General features: G+C 34.2%; 1 protein-coding gene across 2 annotated transcripts in view; it reads left to right on the plus strand.

Moving 5' to 3' along the window:
• LOC145259791 (fructose-1,6-bisphosphatase isozyme 2-like) overlaps positions 1–19,827 on the plus strand; it is a 57,093-nt gene that overhangs the window by 24,604 nt on the left and 12,662 nt on the right. The window contains exons 1-4 of one of the 2 annotated variants that reach the window (XM_080117555.1): positions 1,506–1,845; positions 8,047–8,209; positions 14,444–14,536; positions 18,791–18,931. In XM_080117555.1, coding sequence (XP_079973681.1) covers positions 1,691–1,845; positions 8,047–8,209; positions 14,444–14,536; positions 18,791–18,931 — 552 coding nt within the window. In that variant the 5' untranslated portion in view covers positions 1,506–1,690. Of the gene's footprint in view, positions 1–1,505; positions 1,846–8,046; positions 8,210–14,443; positions 14,537–18,790; positions 18,932–19,827 lie in introns of those variants that run through there. The other variant, XM_080117554.1, reaches the window with a different exon arrangement.

The raw sequence follows: 19,827 nt of genomic DNA on the forward strand, positions 1-19,827 counted from the left end.
GCCCATTATTTACTACACTGTTGTAGATTTTCCAGAAGTCTTACAGGGCCACACTGCTATCAGCTCAAATCAAATCCCCCAGCAGAGTTACTGAATGGCAGACCAATGAGGACCCCACTGGTATTGAAACAACTAGGGGATGAACAAACAAGGGCAGAGCTGGAGAAGAGCAAAGAAGAAACAAAAAAGTGAAAGAACAGCCATCAACAGTTGCATACCGGTCAACCGGTTCATGTTCAGGACAAAAGAACCAGACTCTGGGAACGCGGAAAATTGTACAGATTGCTGATGAGCCAAGGTCATACCTGGTAACTAGTGTTTTAATTTGTTGCAGAAACCGGCGGTCATTAAGGCCAACAAAGGGCAATGCAAACAACATGAAGTGCCAGCACCAACTGAAAACTTGTGGCACAGTTCTTTAAACAACACTATCGCAGCCCAAGGCTAGCCGGTGGTCACCTATCAACCATCCATCCACCAGTTCCATCGGCGCCTGCCTGTGACATAGAACAAATGAACCCCACCTTCCCCTGCAAACCGTTTCCAGCCCATTACAGCCCAATGTACTTCTCCTTCAATAGAGAAGGGGATGGTGTAGTATCGGTAATAACAGCCCCATCCAGTCCTCCTCCCACTCCTCTCCCATATCCCTTCTTCCGGGTTTCGGGCTCACCGTCAAACAGTTCCGGTTTGTAGACTCGGTGAATAAAATGTTTCATTTTCACTCTCCTCGTATCTTCGTCTAATCCAATGGTTCTCAACCTTTTTTTTTTACTCATGGACCCCTTTTCCCTTCTTTTTATCTTGGTGGACTCCTTCATAATTATTGGTCACAAGACAATCTTCTATTTTTCACTAATATAAATTTTGAGATTTTAATAATCAAAGAAATATTATATAATTTTAAATGAAAACTAATTTAATGCAAATAAAGTATTCTACAACAACTATAATAATAATAATAATAATAATGATAATAATAATAATCTAAATTAGAGTGATAATAATTCTTAACCTGTGGCCCCCCACAAATATTCCATGTGGACCCCGGTTGAGAACCCCTGGTCTAATCCCTAACCAGCCAAACCTTTACCCTAAAACAAAGAAAAGAGAAAAGGAGAGCTTGTGTTTAACTTCGCCCTCATGGGGAGACAAGTAAATAGATACATAGGTACTTGTGCAGTTTAAGAACCGTTCTATATTTTTCCTTTCTTTTAGAAATGATTTTCAAGTTAAATTCAATTTTTACGGTATCTTTTGTTTATTAAATTATTAGGTACAGAATAGTTAACAAAGACTCCATCCCCAATGTTAAGAATGGATTTCTTAACGATATTTCAGCACGGTGATCCGTAAGCTGTACACGTATTGACATAGTTTTCAGAAGGCTAAATGCGGCGTCTACTTGTTCCTAAAAGTTTTCAGCAATAACAAAAATGTCTCTAGAATAAATAAATAAATAAAATAAATGAACGCGTGACATGCGTGCGTTCAACATTGTAACCAGTTCTCCTATATCGTGAAGTTTTGCAAAGGTGAAGGTCATTTTTCTTATTTGGTGTTTTTATTTTATTCGTTGTGTACGTGACATTCAGAAAACCACGGACCAGTTTTCCCGTCTCTTGTCTCTTAAAAGTGACCCTTTCTCTCAGTCTTCGACCGTCACGAGTATTATTATTCTTAAACAATAATGGAGACGAATTACATGACCCTGACGCGTTTTGTTCTAACAGAACAAAGAAAACATCCCGAAGCGACTGGGATTCTTTCGCAACTATTAAATGCAATTCTTATAGCGATCAAGGCCGTTTCTGCTGCCGTTCGAAGGGCCGGACTCAAAGACCTGTGAGTTTTTTGGGTTTTTTTTTTCTTTTCACAACGGTGATTGTTAAAGTACAGTCTGCAGATCGATTTTTGTTTTCAACAGTTGCTTTAAGCAAACACAACAGTACTTGATTGTCATGTCGAAAATAGTAATATGTACAAAAATTACGAAAATTCATCGATTATAGAATTACCTTATAGTTAAAAGTAATTTTTACGCAAAATTGGGAATTTGCATTTCCTTTATGTGAGTATCTTGAAGATTGCGAATACAGGGAACGTAATAAAAAAAAATGTGGATAAATTTATGAAACGCAACTTGAAATTACTATTTGTTTTTAAAAAACGTAAGGTAAATTTTTTACTTGGTTTTCACCTTAACATTTTCCTTTAAAATAATTCTTACAGGTTTTTAGGTGTGCTGAAAACGAAAATCGCATTTATATTTTCTGGAAATAAGTAGTTTTCCGGATATTAACCAATGTAATTCTTTGTTACAAGTGGTGGCCATTGTCGTACGCGCGCGCGCATATTTTTGGCGCATGCGTGTGCGAAAGAATTATATTGCTTAATATTCGGAAAACTACTTATTCGCAGAAAATTTTAATGCGATATTCGTTTTCAGCATACCGGAAAATGTGTAAGTCATTTTAAAGAAAAATGTTAGGTGGAATCCATGTAAACAAAAAAGAAAAGAAAAAAATATCTATCAAATTTAATATTTATGACAATAAATTTTATTTAATTTAAATAACTTACTGTTTTTGCTGTTTGAATATTTTTTGCTAAACTGACTTATCCCCCTTTTCACCGCTTTAATGACTGACGTACTATTTTAGACTATGGCGATATACTTTTTTTTTTTTTTTTCTTTTTTTTTTTTTTTACTAAAACCACTCACAGTTCTACTCAATGATTTTTTTGTAATTTTTGGATACATATTTTCGACATGATAATTAAGTACCGTTTTTGCTAAACGTTTCCGTGACATTTATTGGGTGAATTTCTTTCACTATTACAATTTTTTTAAAGAAAGGTCCAGGCTTCCTCTTATGTTAAAAACAAAGAAAAATATTTCTACATGCTCATGATGGAATGAAAAATGTCATATTCCGAAAATTATGTAAATTGATCAAAATGATTTTTAAGCGACTGATGGGAATTCGTAGGCATTACAGCATAAATCTCGGAAGTTTAAATTATTATTGAGTTATCTGTTTCTTGAGCTTGTTTTTTAAAATAGCGAACACGACATTGTTGCCTTTATTACTAACTAGCGGGGGTACCTGGCATTGCCCGGATGTGTACAGGTGTAGTATGGAACCCTAGAAGGGGTGGAATTAAAAGGTGTTTAAAAAAAAAAATTAAAAAAAAAAAAATTTGGTATAGTAGAGGAGTTCTCCGGCGTTGCCTGGGTCGAGTAAGGAACCCCAGGGGAACGGATAAAAAAAAATGGGTAGTTTGGGGTGGTGGTGGTGGTGGGGGGGGAAACAACAGTAGGCAGTTTGGGTGGAGAGAAAAACAAAAGTAGTGGTAAGCAGGCAGGCTTGAACTCGTAATGCGAAGGAGGGGGAAAAAGTGACATCTTTGATGTCCCTATTGTCCGACGGGAAGTTCAAACGTTGAAATTAAGCGAAGTCAATCCAACTGATACGATGACTTGCAAAAAAATGACGACGCAAAAAAACAAAAAGACCCCCTCCTTTTAGAAAACTGCCCAGTTTAGAGTGAAAGAATTAATGTTTTTCGTCAATGTCTCGGTATTTGTCATTTGAAGGGTCAAGCTTTAAAACTATACCGATCTCGTGAGAATCCGTCGCCTCTGTCAAAAGTTTTTGCTAGACATACAAACACACACACATTTTGTCTTTTATATATTAGACTAGCGAGGGGTACCCGGCGTTGCCCGGGTGTTTGGAGGTGTGTGTGGTTTTGGGTAAATGAAAACTCCGGGGGGGGGGGGTTAAAATAAAAAAAAAAATGTTTTGGTAGGTAAGTATGAGGATCGAACCGGAACCCTTGAGGCAAAGTTGTAAATTAAAGTGTGAAAAAAAAAAAAAAGCGTGCGACGTTAACCATTGCACCACTGCAACATACCAACGGAAACGTGTTTGAATTTATTTAATTACTTAGATTTGGCAGGTGCACGTTTTAATGAGGTCAACTGTTGACTGCGGAGTAGCATTTCATTTACTGCGGAACGCGGGGTAGGGGGAAACCGGAAAATGCCGCCAGAATTAATTATAGGAAAAGGCTTAATCAACATGCGGCAAGCGAAAACTGTTGAATATTTATCTTCCCGAAGTCGAGCAAATTAAATAGACAGGCGAGATCCGTTGACAACTCTGAGATATTACGATTTACATGTGATATAAAAAGTTTTAAAAAGTTGTTAGCGACCGCTTCTCTGACAAAAGCCTTTTGTAGACATACAGAAAAAGCGAACACGCATACATACATTTTCGCTTTTATATTTATAGAATTAGATTTGATTTTCTTATTTAATATATAAAACTGCTTGATAAATTTACTTTTTTCATTATTTTTTTTTACATGGAGGTCACCACTTATCAAGGCCCGGAAGCCACTCAGGGATAAGTGTTATTGCGTGTACAGTAATCAATGGGATAGTATCGTAGTAATCGTTAATATTGGAGATTTGATAAAGTGTCTTACTTAAGGGGGCGGTTCATCAGGAATTTGTTTATGTTGGACTTGAAGAGATCCAGGTTGTAGTCAGGTGGGAAACAGGCAAACGGAAGAGAGTTCCACAAGTGTGCACTTCTAAAAAAGAAGCTTTGCTCATGGAATCTACGCTTTGATTTAGGCACAGATAAAGAGTGGGGAAAATTAATGACAGTGGTTTCAGCTAGACTGGTGTTTATCGTGAAAAATTAGCGGGGGGGGGGGGACCAGAGATTGAAGCTCAGATGAGCACTTGCCATGGAAATAACAATAAAACAAAACAAAGACAGGCTCGCAGCATCTCTTCTGTGGGAGAGAGGTTGCAGGGAAGAGAAAAGGACATCCCCCACTAAGTCACAAAGTCTATTTTGTACTCTGTCAAGGTTGGATAGGCTGTTTTTAGCAGCTCCTTCCCAGATGTGGCAGCAGTACTCCATCCTTGGACGTACTTGGCTTTTATACAAATAGAGAATTGCATCAGCAGTGAGATATCTTCTGGAGCGGTAGAAGGATCCCACCATCTTTCCAGCAACCTTGGCAACAGACTTGATGTACGTGTTCCATTTCAGATCAGGAGTAAAGGTCAAACCCAGAAGCTTGTCAAAACATGGAGCCTCCCCATTTCAATTGATAGCAGATGGGGATCAGAGCATTGATGTAAAGATAGGAGCTTGGTTTTAGATGCATTAAAAGTAACCAACCACCTCTTCCCCCACTGTAACATGCGCTCAAGATCAGAGGAGAGTGAATCAGAACTTTGTCATTTACAGCCTTTGATGTGTTGCCATAGATGGTCGTGTCATCAGCATAGATGTCAACAAATGATTTAAGTATGCGTTTTGGGAGATCATTGATGTTTTTAGAATAATTTTAGAATATGACGTATTCGTTTCATCCCACATACCTACATCGGTAACGTCACTAAATATGGTTTGCGGGTGATATGAGGAAAATAAAGCATTCAAAATGTTTCTCATCTTAAACACAAATTGTTTCGAATAAAACTTGAAAAATACAAAATGAAAATGTGTAAGAATCGAGATGGATGTCATCAGCAATTCCATAAGCATGGAGCAACCTTGACCTTGCGACCAAGACCAAGTGAAATGGAATGAAATGCTGTTAGAAATTTAACAATTACATCATGCCTCCCATTGTATTTGTTTTGGACAAATGGCACCTTATCGTCACCAAACTACTCTCCGACAACCAGCAAAAAATAACGGGAAAGACCATGGGTAGAAGAAGCAGAGGACGACAGTGAGAAACCTACTTTGACAGTCTGAACACCTGGACAACATAAAAAAATAATGAGCAACAATGAATTCATGAATCCTTTGAGGGAGAGAGATAGATGGAGAGCCGTAGCCGTCAATACCTGTACCAGACAGGACACCACTTGAATGAATGAATATGAAATTAAAGAATATATAGAAAATCTTTCCTCTATTTACAAATAAAAGGCACCTTGTCTATGTATGAGTGTGTCTGAGTTTGTTTCTTATGAACTCCAAAACGGCTAGGCCGATTTAAAAAAAAAAAAAAAAAAAAAAAATTCATACAAATGTACTTTGTTTCTGGGAGTGTTCTTAAGTAGGTTTTGGATCAGAGGCATTCTGATAAGTATCCAAAATCAATAATCCAATTAAAGAAAAAAAAACAGTCCGATTTTGATCAAAGTAAACATTTTCATACAGCCTAATATCACAAGTGCATTTGAGGAAGTTTAATGACTGCACAAGCAAAAGGGGCCGGTGTATAAAATTAATGGCTTCTTCGATAAGACAGAGGTGCATTCTATTTAGAACACAATTGAACCATGGTATTTGACTTTTGCATTTTAAACTTAAATTCAAACCATTATATATATAAAAAATAATTTTATAAAATCAACAGTAGGTTCTCTACAGTGCAATGTAGACTACAATGCATTATGGACTGTGTTACTGCTGGAAGGCATGTGAAGCTTCCTCCCAATGCACCAACTAGAACAGTCAATCAATCGATTTGATTGAAAAATCGGTTATTTCACCAGGGTTGTAGTCCTAAATAATTTGTAGTTGTAGTTTGGGTGCCGTCCGCGTTGAGGATTGAACCTTCAACCTTCAGAAGAGTAACTTTTACAACTGAATTTTACCGAGTGCTCTATTCAATATGCCACAGATCACTTGTGGGCAAGATGCAACTGAAGAAGGTCGGAGGTAACATTGATCAAAACATTGTGCAACTAATACTCAAAATTAGAACAGTAGTTTGAAGGAATCAAATGATACAAATTAAATTAATTTTTTTTTCTTTCTTTTTAACTAGCCTAACTAGCCTAGATGCCTGGCATTTCACAGGTGTTTGGAGGTGTGTGTTGAGCAAAAAAAAAAAAAAAAAAGTGGTAGGCAGGCTCGAACATGTACCGCGAAGAAGGAAAAGAATGTGAAAAAAAAGTGATGTCTTTGCCGTTGCGTCCATTGTCAAACCCGAAGCAGCAAAGGTTTAAATTAAGGCTAGTTATCGAAAAAGTGGATGACTTTTGAAAATATTGGCGAAAAAAGCAATCTGACCCTCCCCACCTGTAGAAAAATACCCAGTTGAGGGTGAAGGAATTAATATTTTTACCCAATTTATCGATATTTGTCGTCAGAAGGGTCGAACTTCAAAACTATACCGATCACGTGAAAATTCGTCGCCTCTGTCGAAAATTTTAAGCAGACATACATACATACATACATTTAAACAGACAAGTGAGATTTATATTACAGATTTTTTTTTTTTTTTTTTTGTTCTGATTTAGCAAGAGATAACCTTGTTTTTTTTTTTATTTTTGTTTTTAACATGTAAACTTAAGAAAATTGAAATGTCAGACACAAAAAATTTTTCGGTTGTCAATGTATAACAGTGGCACAAATCTCACCCCCACCCCAAGGTTATGCGATACGCCAAACATTAACAGACAGCAGTACACTAAACGTTGACAAATAGCAGAAAAAAAAACGAAAACAAAAAAACATGTACTACTCTCTCAACAATACAACTTTCTCAACACGTGCAATGTAAAGAAAAATATCTAATATATAAACGGCTCTGTCTCCATATTTTCAAACTCTATCTCCTCCGAAACTAAAACTCGCAGAGCGGCACTAGGGGCCTTAACTGATTGGATCTTTTTATGGGTCTTTATCCGGGAAAAATTTTGTTGAGGGGTCAAAAATGGGTCAAAAATTGAAAAAATCGTTATACACTTTGTACATTCATCTTAGTTTATTTTTCATTTTTAATCAGTTCATATGCGTGTCACGTTGATACAGTGGTAACGTCACCAGCTTTGAATGCTATAGTTTTGGTTTTGTCGATTTTAAATACTTTTTTTTTTTTTTTTTTTTTAACTTTTGAACTCACGACTCTATAATAATATATACGAAATCTGGACAAATTAAAATATCATATTTAAGCGTATTTTACACCCGAAAAAAGCCCTCACTCCACTTCCTTCACTAGTTTTTTTTTTTTTTAAATTTGTAACGCTTTTTTATTTTATTTTTGTAGGTTTGGAGTTGCTGGTGGAAGCAATGTTTCAGGTGATGAAGTCAAAAAACTTGACATCTTATCGAATGACTTATTCGTCAACATGCTCAAGTCATCCTTTACGACCGTGTTGTTAGTGTCTGAGGAGAACGAAACCGCAATCGAAGTGGAGGTAGAAAATCAGGTGAGATAATAGCAAATACATTAAAAAGAAATGCAAATTTCTGTTGGGACGAAGGTTATCCCTAATGGAGATAATTGGTTACAACACTAGATGGTGCTACATTCATATAATTTAGTACTTGTGTTCTTGAAGTGGTCATAAATTCAGACATGAGATTGTCATGGTTTTCTAATCCATAGGATAATGTCAGAAATGCTCTGCTTCTTAGCATATGAGGGTTGTTCCAAAATTAAGTCTTCCATTTATTTTTATCTATTTATTTTACTATGATTTCAGCCCGGTGTTGCCCGGGTGTTTGGAGGTGTATGTTGAGCAAAAAAAAAAAAAAAAAAAAGTGGTAGTAGAAAGGCAGGCTCGAACCTGTACATCAAGGATTCATGTAGAGTACAATTTATGATTGCGTCTCAGAAAATAGGGGTATATTTTGGGCCAGATAGAGAGGATTTACAAAATTGAAAATTGGACTGGTCCCAAAATGCATGTTCTGGTTGACTATGGGAATTTCCATCTTTTACAGAAATCCAAAATTTATATGAAAAGTTTTCTTTGATTTATTTCTGAGATTACAATTTTTTCTTTTCTTTGAGAAATACCAGCCATGAATGCTCTTTAGGCATTCAATGGCTACACTCCCAGATAAAGCTCTCCTTTGGTGAGGAGGCATGAAAATGCCTATTCTCAATAAAGCTATATTTAAATACAGTGAGAATAGTTTTGTTCATGAATAGACACCCGCTGTATGATACCATGTGCCAGTTTAAAAAAATTGAAATTTGTACATCAGATTTGACTGCATAATCAGAAAGAGCACACAATTTTACATAAGAGTGCCAAGTTTCATGAGAATAGCTTGGAAAATAAATTAATGGTGGCAAAATTACCAAATTTCTTTAAATGTTGAGGTCTGGAATTTAGTCCACTTTTTCTAAAGAAAAATGTCCACGGAAAAGCATAAATTTTGGCACTTAAAATTCTCATAACTTTTGAACTACTGATAGTATTTGCATAATTCAAGCATTTAAGCATCTTTTACATAGCTCTTTTCATACAAGTTGATAAAATAACAAGTATCTAAAAAGAAAAAAATCAACTTGTAATGCTATGCATATTCATAATGCCATCTGACCTTCATCTGGCAAATTCAATTTCTTTAATTTTCCCACTTTTGCACCAATTTTTCTCCGGCTAAAACCCAAATATAAAGTTTCACATGAGTTCAAATACCTTATATATTAAGTTTCATGTCTGTAGACCAAAAACTGAGGAGTTTGATAGGCAAAATTTTTTAAACAATTATACACATACATAAATATATATATAGAAAGAGGTTTGTGTTTATAACTTTTCTATGCAAATATAAATCATGTAGAATATTTGCATGAATATAATTACACGTAATAGTTAACTAAAGATGATCATCCTCTAAGAAAATTGAAAAAACTAATAGGGAATTAAAATGAATGTTTAAAAGAATATTGTTTGACTCCATTTTGAACTTGGTTCACTGAGTATATTCATTAGGTATTTTTTTTTTTTAAATTCTTTTCATTCGCCCAGTGTTTTTTTTTTTTTTTTTTTTTTTTTTTTATGATTGGAATTATTGAAATCTTCCCAAGATTCCAATTTATTGTTAGGTCGGACATAAGACCTTGGTATTTTGTTCTCTTTTCCTTCTCTGCTCCATTTAGGTTTGACTTCATCAGGAACACTGATTTCAATTAGGTTTCATACTCCTGCCGTTTTGATTCATATCGCTGTCAGGTTTGATAGCTCTAAATATGTACCTGTAGAAATTGCATAGTAATAGTGGATGCTGCACGACTTATTTCTAACTGTTTTTTCTGGTAGACTTGCTGCTATACTAAATATTCAACTTTTTACAGATTGTCCAGTTGAGACATTTACACACTTTGTTAAATTATATAGTAGTCATCCCCAGCAGAACATTATAACTTGGTATCAAATGACTCACACTCTCTACTTATATCTACTATCTCGTATATTCTAACTGAGAGATCTTTTTAAGATTCTAACCATCCCTTTAAGTGCAATTGTTTGAATCTCTTGCACTTGGTTCACCAGGTATATTTGCCAGGTAGTTTATTAAATTCTTTTTTCATGAGTCCAGTTGCTCTTATAAGTTCCTGTAATGATGATCTTCCCAAGATTCCAATTTCTTTTCGTGTCATACATATAACCTTGGTATTTTATCTTTTCCCTCTTGGCTCTGTTTAACTCAACATCATTGGGGACACTACCTTCTACCAAGGTTGCTTCTTTTGCCTTCCTGTCCTAGCTCATTGTTATGTTTAATTGCTCCATTTTCTACATAGCTGTAGGAATTGCATAGACATATGGATGGTGTACGACTTATTTTCTAATTGTTCTTTCTAATATGTTCTCAGGATTTGCTGCTACATTTGATATTCAATTTTTTACAGTTCGTCCAGTGGAAATATTTATACTCTGTTGTGTCGATTTGTATAGTAGCTATCCACTTAGCAGAACATTACAGCTGGATGTCAGGTGACTCTCGCTCTAATTTTGTGCGGCAGAACTCGCACTTGTTGATTGTTGGCATTGCTAAGACCACTCAACTGGGTGTAACCTAACGTTATGCGAGAAAGGCTGTATACAACATACGTATGACCTACATTCATCAAAGTGTATCCACATCGATGTTGATGGCTCAAAGCTGTGCAGTAGGCTGCTGAAGACATGGAAGGGATCAGTTGGGGCGGCAGTTACCCCTCCTTCCCCTTCAAGGGATTTCCTTTTATGCAGAGTTGTGCTCCTTTACAAAAATGGGTCTCAAAATCCGAGACCATGTGATCATATCCATGTTCTTGAGAAATTCAAGAAATCTCTCTGATTTTCTTCCTCATTTGGCTGTCACTTACCAGAGTGAAACCGACCCTTTTATCGCCTCTCGGACCCGGTCTTAACTGGAAATTCCAATGTGTCTACTGTAAGTGCATCCTGGGTAATCCCTTTTATAATCTTGTGTCAAGTGTTTAGATTGCCTGAGAGAAAGCATCTGATTGGACAAGAATGAAAGGAAGTTAAATGTTTTAATCAATCAGTGACGAGCTTAGAAATGAAACAAAGATTCCAAATCGTTATGGTGACTTCTTGTAGTTGCTTGCAGTTGTTTGTACTTGTTTGCAGTTGTTTGTACTTGTTTTGCAGTTGTTTGTACTTGTTTTGCAGTTGTTTGTACTTGTTTGCAGTTGTTTGTAGTTGTTTGTAGTTGTTTGTACTTGTTTGTAGTTGTTTGTAGTTGTTTGTACTTGTTTGTAGTTGCTTGTAGTTGTTTGTACTTGTTTGTACTTGTTTGCAGTTGTTTGTACTTGTTTGTACTTGTTTGCAGTTGTTTGTACTTGTTTGCAGTTGTTTGTACTTGTTTGTACTTGTTTGCAGTTGTTTGTACTTGTTTGCAGTTGTTTGTACTTGTTTGTACTTGTTTGCAGTTGTTTGTACTTGTTTGCAGTTGTTTGTACTTGTTTGCAGTTGTTTGTACTTGTTTGTACTTGTTTGTACTTGTTTGTACTTGTTTGTACTTGTTTGCAGTTGTTTGTACTTGTTTGCAGTTGTTTGTACTTGTTTGCAGTTGTTTGTACTTGTTTGCAGTTGTTTGTAGTTGCTTGCAGTTGTTTGTACTTGTTTGCAGTTGTTTGTACTTGTTTGTACTTGTTTGCAGTTGTTTGTACTTGTTTGCAGTTGTTTGTACTTGTTTGCAGTTGTTTGTACTTGTTTGTACTTGTTTGTACTTGGTTGTACTTGTTTGCAGTTGTTTGTACTTGTTTGTACTTGTTTGTAGTTGTTTGCAGTTGTTTGTACTTGTTTGCAGTTTTTTGTACTTGTTTGTACTTGTTTGCAGTTGTTTGTACTTGTTTGTAGTGCTGAAAAAAAAATATCTTTTAAATTTCTGAATTTTTGAGATGAGGATTGCTTCTTTGTATTTGGATTATTCAAACTACTCTTCTCATCTTGAGCGTTATTTTCATGTTTTTGGTTGATGTAATTTTTGATTTTTTTTTTGTCAGCAAGAGTCCATGATGTAGTGAATAAAGTATTTGGTAAAATTTATTTGTATGTTACACTCTTATGGAGGTTGAAGGTTCAGTTCTCAGTGCCCCCGACACTCAAAATACGATTACCAATTACTCGGAGCTTCTACACAGTCATAGCTGACAGAATGAGTTTGCAGAAAGATTCCGGAGTTTGGCAACAGTGCATGTTACTTTAAATACATATAGTTTTCCTTTCATTTGATAAAGATCAGGAAAAGATGGGAAGTTATGCTCGACAAGCACACGAGCCTCTTGATGTTATATCTTTGGTTGAGAGTTTGCTGCGTCTGGTGGCGCGTGTTGAGAGTCGGCCAATGCAGCGGTCAGAAAGAGAATATACTGGTGTTAACTATGTGTCTGCAACTGGTATGGTAAACTTTTTCCTGCACCTTGAAAGTTTACATCGAAGTTCTAATTTCCTTTGCAATTGTCTCTACACACAATATTTTGACTCCATTTTTGTTTAAAGGGAATAACGTTACATAAATGCACTAGGTGAAGTGCACTCTGGACTACCAAAATTTCCCGTTAGCATTTCCAGGTAAGGGTGCCTTAGTAATAAACTAACCTTCTGAGAAAGATAAAGCCTGAGAGGATGGACCTCCTAAGACTGAACAGAACTATATATTGGCCTGACAGTGGCCGATTGTCAAGAATATGTTCTCAACTAGTATATTGCATGTTCAAATGTAATCACATTAAAAAAGATAGGAAAGAATTAGTTCCTTTGATATCAAATTGTTCAAGTGTGAATTTACTAAATGCATTTTTATTTTTTTTTATTTTATTTAAATTTGGGGTCGCATATTTAACAAAACCAACAAAACAAAGGGGTGACAAAAACAAATAAATGTTGCCAAAGGCAAGAGAAGTTACTATTCTACCTACCTGTACAAGTATTTTTGTGTTTTTTAACTTATTTCAAGGCGTTTATTCAGTTAAAAATAAAATGTCTACTTTGTTCAGTTAGAATAAAAATGTCTGCCATATTCATTGCATGATAAGTCTAAAATTAACCAATGGTGACATTTATTGGATGCGTATTTACCAGTATTGTTTTATTTTCGATTTATCTTGTTTTTAGCAACATTTATTTTATTATTTTATTATTTTTTTGTTAGTGACTTTTGTTTAATTTTTTTGTTGTTTTTGGTGACTTTTGTTTAGTTTAATGTTTTTTTCTTTTTAAACTGATACAAATTTTAGAATTATAAAAAAAAAAAAAAAAAAGAATTAGAAAATAACAAAGTATATTTTCTTCTGCAGAAATTATTTTTTTTTTTTAAATTTAAATTGATCTACAATAACTAGACAAAACTAGTGAAATTATTAAATCCTGTGTGTTAAATAATTATGACAAGTTGAATAATAAAATAAAATTATGACAAGTTAAAAAATTGACAAGTTGGTACAAACCAACTTGTCATAATTTACATACATATAACAATTATTAAAAAAAAAAAAAAATCTTTCATCCAGTTTTGTTATTTAAGGTAATACGAATGCCCCAGATCAGCAACCTCTCATGCCTGATTCTTATGTGGTTGACATGTTAGGTTGTATGTAATCCTATCATTTCTTAGAGACTCCATCAGGTTTGCTTCTGTTTACCATTCCTCCTAGTGCTTGTGATATCCAGACATGGTATGGAGTTGATGCAAGAGGTTGCTAACCCTAACCTGATCAAACCATCCGAGATGCCAAGTGGATAAAACCTCCATAATCCCACCAATACCAAGTTTCTGATGAAGCACAATTGATGGGATTGTTTCTTCTAGTTTACAGTTGCATTATCATTACATACAAATTGTTGCATTATCATTACACACAAATTGTTGCATTATCATTACACACAAATTGTTGCAGATCGGTAGAATTTGGGAACCATGTCTCGCCATGCAAAATGGCAGAGCGAACGCAGGCTGAAAAAAATTTTTCCTCTGAATATGAGGAGATATTTAAATCCGAAAACCATTTTATGTAAAACTATTGTGGAATTCTTTTGAATGAAACAAAAACATAAAGGTACCAACTCTTATAGTATCATCATCGTGTTAAAATTATCTCCAAGGGAGATAATCCTTGTCCCAACAATTTTGATGTATTTGTAATGTTATGGTAATCTAAAAAAATTTTTTTTTTTTTTTTTTTCCATTTATAGGGCAAATACGTTGTCTGTTTTGATCCATTGGATGGATCATCCAATATTGACTGTCTCGTATCCATTGGATCAATTTTTGGTATTTATCGCAAGGTAAGTAAGACACTTCTCTAAAAGCACAAGCCTTTGGTGGCAGAATTAATCAGGAATCTGCAATTTTTGCAAGAGCAGAAGCAGTTTTTTTTTTAATTTTATTTATTTTAATTATTATTTTTTTTTAAATTTTAATGAATAGTTATTTACTATTTACAGTTGTATTCTTTTCAAACAATTTATTTTTAAATGACGTCATCATTCATGGCATTTTCTGGAATATATAAAAATACTTAAATACTTGGCATAATTAGTGTGAAAATTAAAATGAATATGGCTATATGGTGAAGAAAAAGGTGATTTCACGTCAATGGATAGTCTGAAGGGTAAAATATCCAATAACGGTAAAATCAAAATCCAAAAAAGTTGGTTAAGTTTCCATTTCCACAAGTAAAATCCAAGGGAATCTTAACCAACTTTTTTGGATTTTTACCGTTATTGGATATTTTACCCTTCACCAGACTATCCATTCACGTGAAATCACCTTTTTCTTCACCTTATTCCCTCTGCTTCACTATTTTTTACCAAGTAAGATCTATGTCTTACTTGTGGTTTCATCAAATACTTTTGCAAGCAAAATCCGATCCCGCATTTTGCTACATCCTACCCTCTGATGAGAAGGAAAGTATTTCTTCGAAACTCTGCCAATTAAGGACTATCCACTTATTTTGTGCTTCCTTTTTAAAATTAAATGTTTTTAACTCTTTTTCAAAGTGTTTTTTAACATGTTTTATTAACTACTGGTTATATATATATGTGTGTGTGTGTATATATGTATGTGTGTGTGTGTGTGTGTGCACTTGCTTGTATAAGCCAAATTGTTTTTTTTTTGTTTTTTTTTCTTTCTAAGTCCCAAGAATGTGGGAATTATGTCAAATTGTTTCAAAGTTTAACTGATAAACGAAAGAGCAGAAAGATAACAAAAAGTCATTTTTTTTTTATTCGTTACTTTTAACTTAAGATATTTCTGTTTTTTAAGTCTAGGGTGTTAGATAATAACTAAGATGTTTGTTTTATTTAAGTCGCAACAAATCAGGTTTTCCTTAAATGTTTTCATATAAATGAAAAAAATAAGTTAAATTTTCATGTGTAAAACAGGTTAGACTTTGTGGGAGCAACTGGTTATGGAGAAGGAAAACTCGAAGATGATATATTATCAGATACGTCTCTGACACGTTGGCACATCATGCATACAATCATCACTTGCCTAATGGAGAGAGTGGGTCGTGTCCACAAAATTTATCTTGACTTAAATTAATTTTTAGGTCGTCTGATAATTAGACATGTTTCAGAATTGCAACACTACTAATATACGTACATAATTATTTTATGTATCTATTTCAGCATTTACTTCAACAGTGCTCAATACGTGAGTAGAGCTAGGTAATAGCCTGACAAATCCAATGACGATCAATTGTGAAAAATTCTGAAGTTTTTAACCTTTAAATCTATACCAAAAAAAATATTTTTTATCATTCGTTAGAAAACCATCTAGTCAGTAAGTCATTTAATCACCTGCAATCACTGCATCAACTCGCTCTTAGTAATTTATAAAATATATATGGCGATTAAGCCACTAACCTAGTTTTAAAACAGATCCTTTGTTCGATAAAATGCATGCCCACTGGCTGATAGGAAGGGGCGCGGTGGATACTAGAAAGCTGATTGGCTAACTAAATCCTCAATAGAAGAGGACCATATAAAAACGATAAACAACCACAGAATTCGCGCATAAGCCTGAGGAATCCTAGAGTGGATGAAACGCTGAATATTCAGTGTAGCTTAATCGCCATATTTTATAAATTACTAACAAGCTCTACCTACGTATTGAGCACTCTTGAAGTAAATATTTAAAGTTTACGCATAAATCTATACTTTCGTATATTAATTTTATGTGAGTAAATAAAGTAGTTATATACTAAACTTATAAACCCCTCCTTACAACTAGAGCTACACCAAGAGAATACAATAAACCCATTAAGAAATTACAGTATCTTGGCCTTTTTATAACTCTTTTCTAGATGTCTCGCTAAACTTTGAATCCTATAGCCCCTACTATAAACCTAATTAACACTATTCTCTGTCCAACTTTCCAACTACCTCAACTCGATCATAAAATCAGTATTCTCAGTCTATTCGAGACTATCTAGACTTTCAGCTGATAGAAAAATCTTTGATCAAAATTCTACATTCTTTAATAGTGCCCTACTGAATTTGGACTATTCAGAGAAAATGAAATTTAGTCACAACGTTTCTCTTCCTACTAACCGTGTTAATGCAAAATGACACAGAAAAAAAGAATATAGGAATGTCATCCAATACAAATAAAAACAATTCCTCTAATTCATATAAGCTATATCCACTGAATAAACACACCCATCCAGATACTTTTCTTCCATCTCATATGCTTGTGTGGATACACAAGCATATAAGATGGAAGAAAAGTATCTGGTTCACTCCCCCTTTTAGTAACGTCAAAACTAATATCTCTAAAGAATTCTTTAAAATTGTAAAAAAATCTTTTAAATAACCACACAGATATAGAACTATTTGAAATAAATATTCGATTAGTATCCCGTACTCCTCAATGCCAAACGTAGGCCAAACAATAATCGCATAAGAAAATTAAAGTAGCTCATTCAATCCCTTCCCCACACAATCTTCAATTGCAATTACCAGGAAAAACAAGAATGCCCACTTAATAATTATTACATCCACAAGGCTATAATTTATACATGCACCATAACTGAATTACAACCAAATAATTAATTGATCCAAGTAATCGGTCATCTTTCCAATCACTCTAATAAATATTCATAAATCGGATCCAACAAATGGTTCAGGTTTTTTTTATCATGCAAGAATACCTACACTAGTAAATTCTACATCCACTCACTCTGGATATTTATTCTACAATCTCCATGCCGCTACATGAGGGAGAGAGAGCACCAAAAAACAAATATATATATATATATATATATATATTTGTTTTCACAAGTGATGGCACAGTCCTTAACAAATTTGTTCACGCAGTTCCGAACACCACTGCTGAATTGACACGCCACACCACAAACAATATCGTTGAATCGACACACACGTTCCCAAGCAGCACCGAACAATCTCGTTGAATCGACACGCCATGATATGAAATGCAATAATGCGAGATACGTTCCCAAAGCAGTGTATTTCAACTGCTGAATCACTTTTTGGCTTGTTTTTTATCGCTGTTGGGCAAAACTAAATTGTCGGGTTAGGGTTAGGATGGGTGTAGTTCATTAGAAAACTTGATTTGTAATAGAAAGGTCCCGGGTTCGCTTTTCACCGCAGGTAGGTCCGACTCATAAGTTTGTGTGCTTCCGCGCATGCTCGGCACACTCCACTCTTGCAATCTAAACCCGAAGTAATTTGAATGGCTCTTAAGTTGTCCACCACCTTTTAATAGAAGTAATTACACTAATAATAGAATGCAGGCCCTTTTCCTTTCTATAACCCTAACCCTCCCCCTTAAAACCCGTGCTTACATTGGTGCAACCTCCACCCTAATAAAATTATGCACTTTGCATTATTAAAAGAATGACAATCCTGATTAAAAGGAAGAATTTCCTAACTACGTCAGCTAAAAATCTTAGAGCTAAAAACACCTTTCCCCAGAAAATGTGCTATACGTAAGAAGTCAAAATACATCTAAATCCTGTCGGCTTTGCATATCAAAGGTAATAGGGATACATTCTTCCTGTCAGAATAAAAATATTATCGATACAAAAATGTATTTAACATTGTCAACACACAAAAAAATTAATATGTAACCAGCTTGAAGTTACTTAGCGACACTAACCCTAACCCTTTCACCCCCTAATTTTCAAAATGTATCGATTATTAATAATACCTTAACTCAGCACTTAATGGCTATGAGTTTTCTAATTCCCTTTGAAAGGAACCATTAGTTAAGAATACTTTATAGATGACCTATGTTGTTCTTATTGACTTGCCTCCCCACGAGAGCAGAGTTAGACACAATATGGGGAAAATCCATCTCCCCAAAAAGGGGGCACTCTGGATAGGAACAAAAATAAGAATTGTCTTGGTCATGAAGGATCTCTCCTTCACTGACCAAGGTCAGAGAAGGTGAAGTGTAGCATCAGAACAGATACTACACTATGATTTTGGCATGAAGAAGGCATCCGCTCCATTCCCTTTAAACTAAAGTCTCCATTATAATAATGATGTTTCAAATTTTGTTCCTCATGTTTTAAGGTATCTGATGATCCTGTCTCTGAGAAGGATGCATTCCAGCCCGGACGTGAAATGGTTGCTGCCGGATATGCCCTTTATGGTAGTGCCACTATGGTCGTCCTTTCCACGGGACAAGGAGTCAATGGTTTCATGCTTGATCCGGTAAAAGATATTTTTTATATTTTTAATTTCTCCATTTCTTTTTTTTTTCTTTCTTTTCCTTTCTTTATTTCTTTTTCTTTGTTCATTTCTTTTTCTTTTTCTTTCTTTTTCTTTCTTTTTCTTTCTTTTTTCTTTCTTTTTTCTTTTTTTTCTTTTTTCTTTCTTTTTCTTCTTTTTCTTTCCTTTTTCTTTTTTTCCTTTTTCTTTTTTTCCTTTTTCTTTTTTTCCTTTTTCTTTTTTTCCTTTTTCTTTTTTTCCTTTTTCTTTTTTTCCTTTTTCTTTTTTTCCTTTTTCTTTTCCTTTTTCTTTTTTTCCTTTTTCTTTTTTTCCTTTTTCTTTTTTTCCTTTTTCTTTCTTTTTCTTTTTCTTTCTTTTTCTTCTTTCTTATTTTTCTTTCTTTTTCTTATTTTTCTTTTTCTTTTTCTTCTTTTTCTTCTTATTTTCTTTTTCTGATTTTTCTTTTTCTGATTTTTCTTTTTCTGATTTTTCTTTTTCTGATTTTTCTTTTTCTGATTTTTCTTTTTCTGATTTTTCTTTTTCTGATTTTTCTTTTTCTGATTTTTCTTTTTCTTCTGATTTTTCTTTTTCTTCTGATTTTTCTTTTTCTTCTGATTTTTCTTTTTCTTCTGATTTTTCTTTTTCTTCTGATTTTTCTTTTTCTTCTGATTTTTCTTTTTCTTCTGATTTTTCTTTTTCTTCTGATTTTTCTTTTTCTTCTGATTTTTCTTTTTCTTCTGATTTTTCTTTTTCTTCTGATTTTTCTTTTTCTTCTGATTTTTCTTTTTCTTCTGATTTTTCTTTTTCTTCTGATTTTTCTTTTTCTTCTGATTTTTCTTTTTCTTCTGATTTTTCTTTTTCTTCTGATTTTTCTTTTTCTTCTGATTTTTCTTTTTCTT

Source organism: Euprymna scolopes, chromosome 35, assembly GCF_053919585.1.
Source record: "Euprymna scolopes isolate OS-2025 chromosome 35, ASM5391958v1, whole genome shotgun sequence".
Classification (NCBI taxonomy): Eukaryota; Metazoa; Mollusca; class Cephalopoda; order Sepiida; family Sepiolidae; genus Euprymna; species Euprymna scolopes.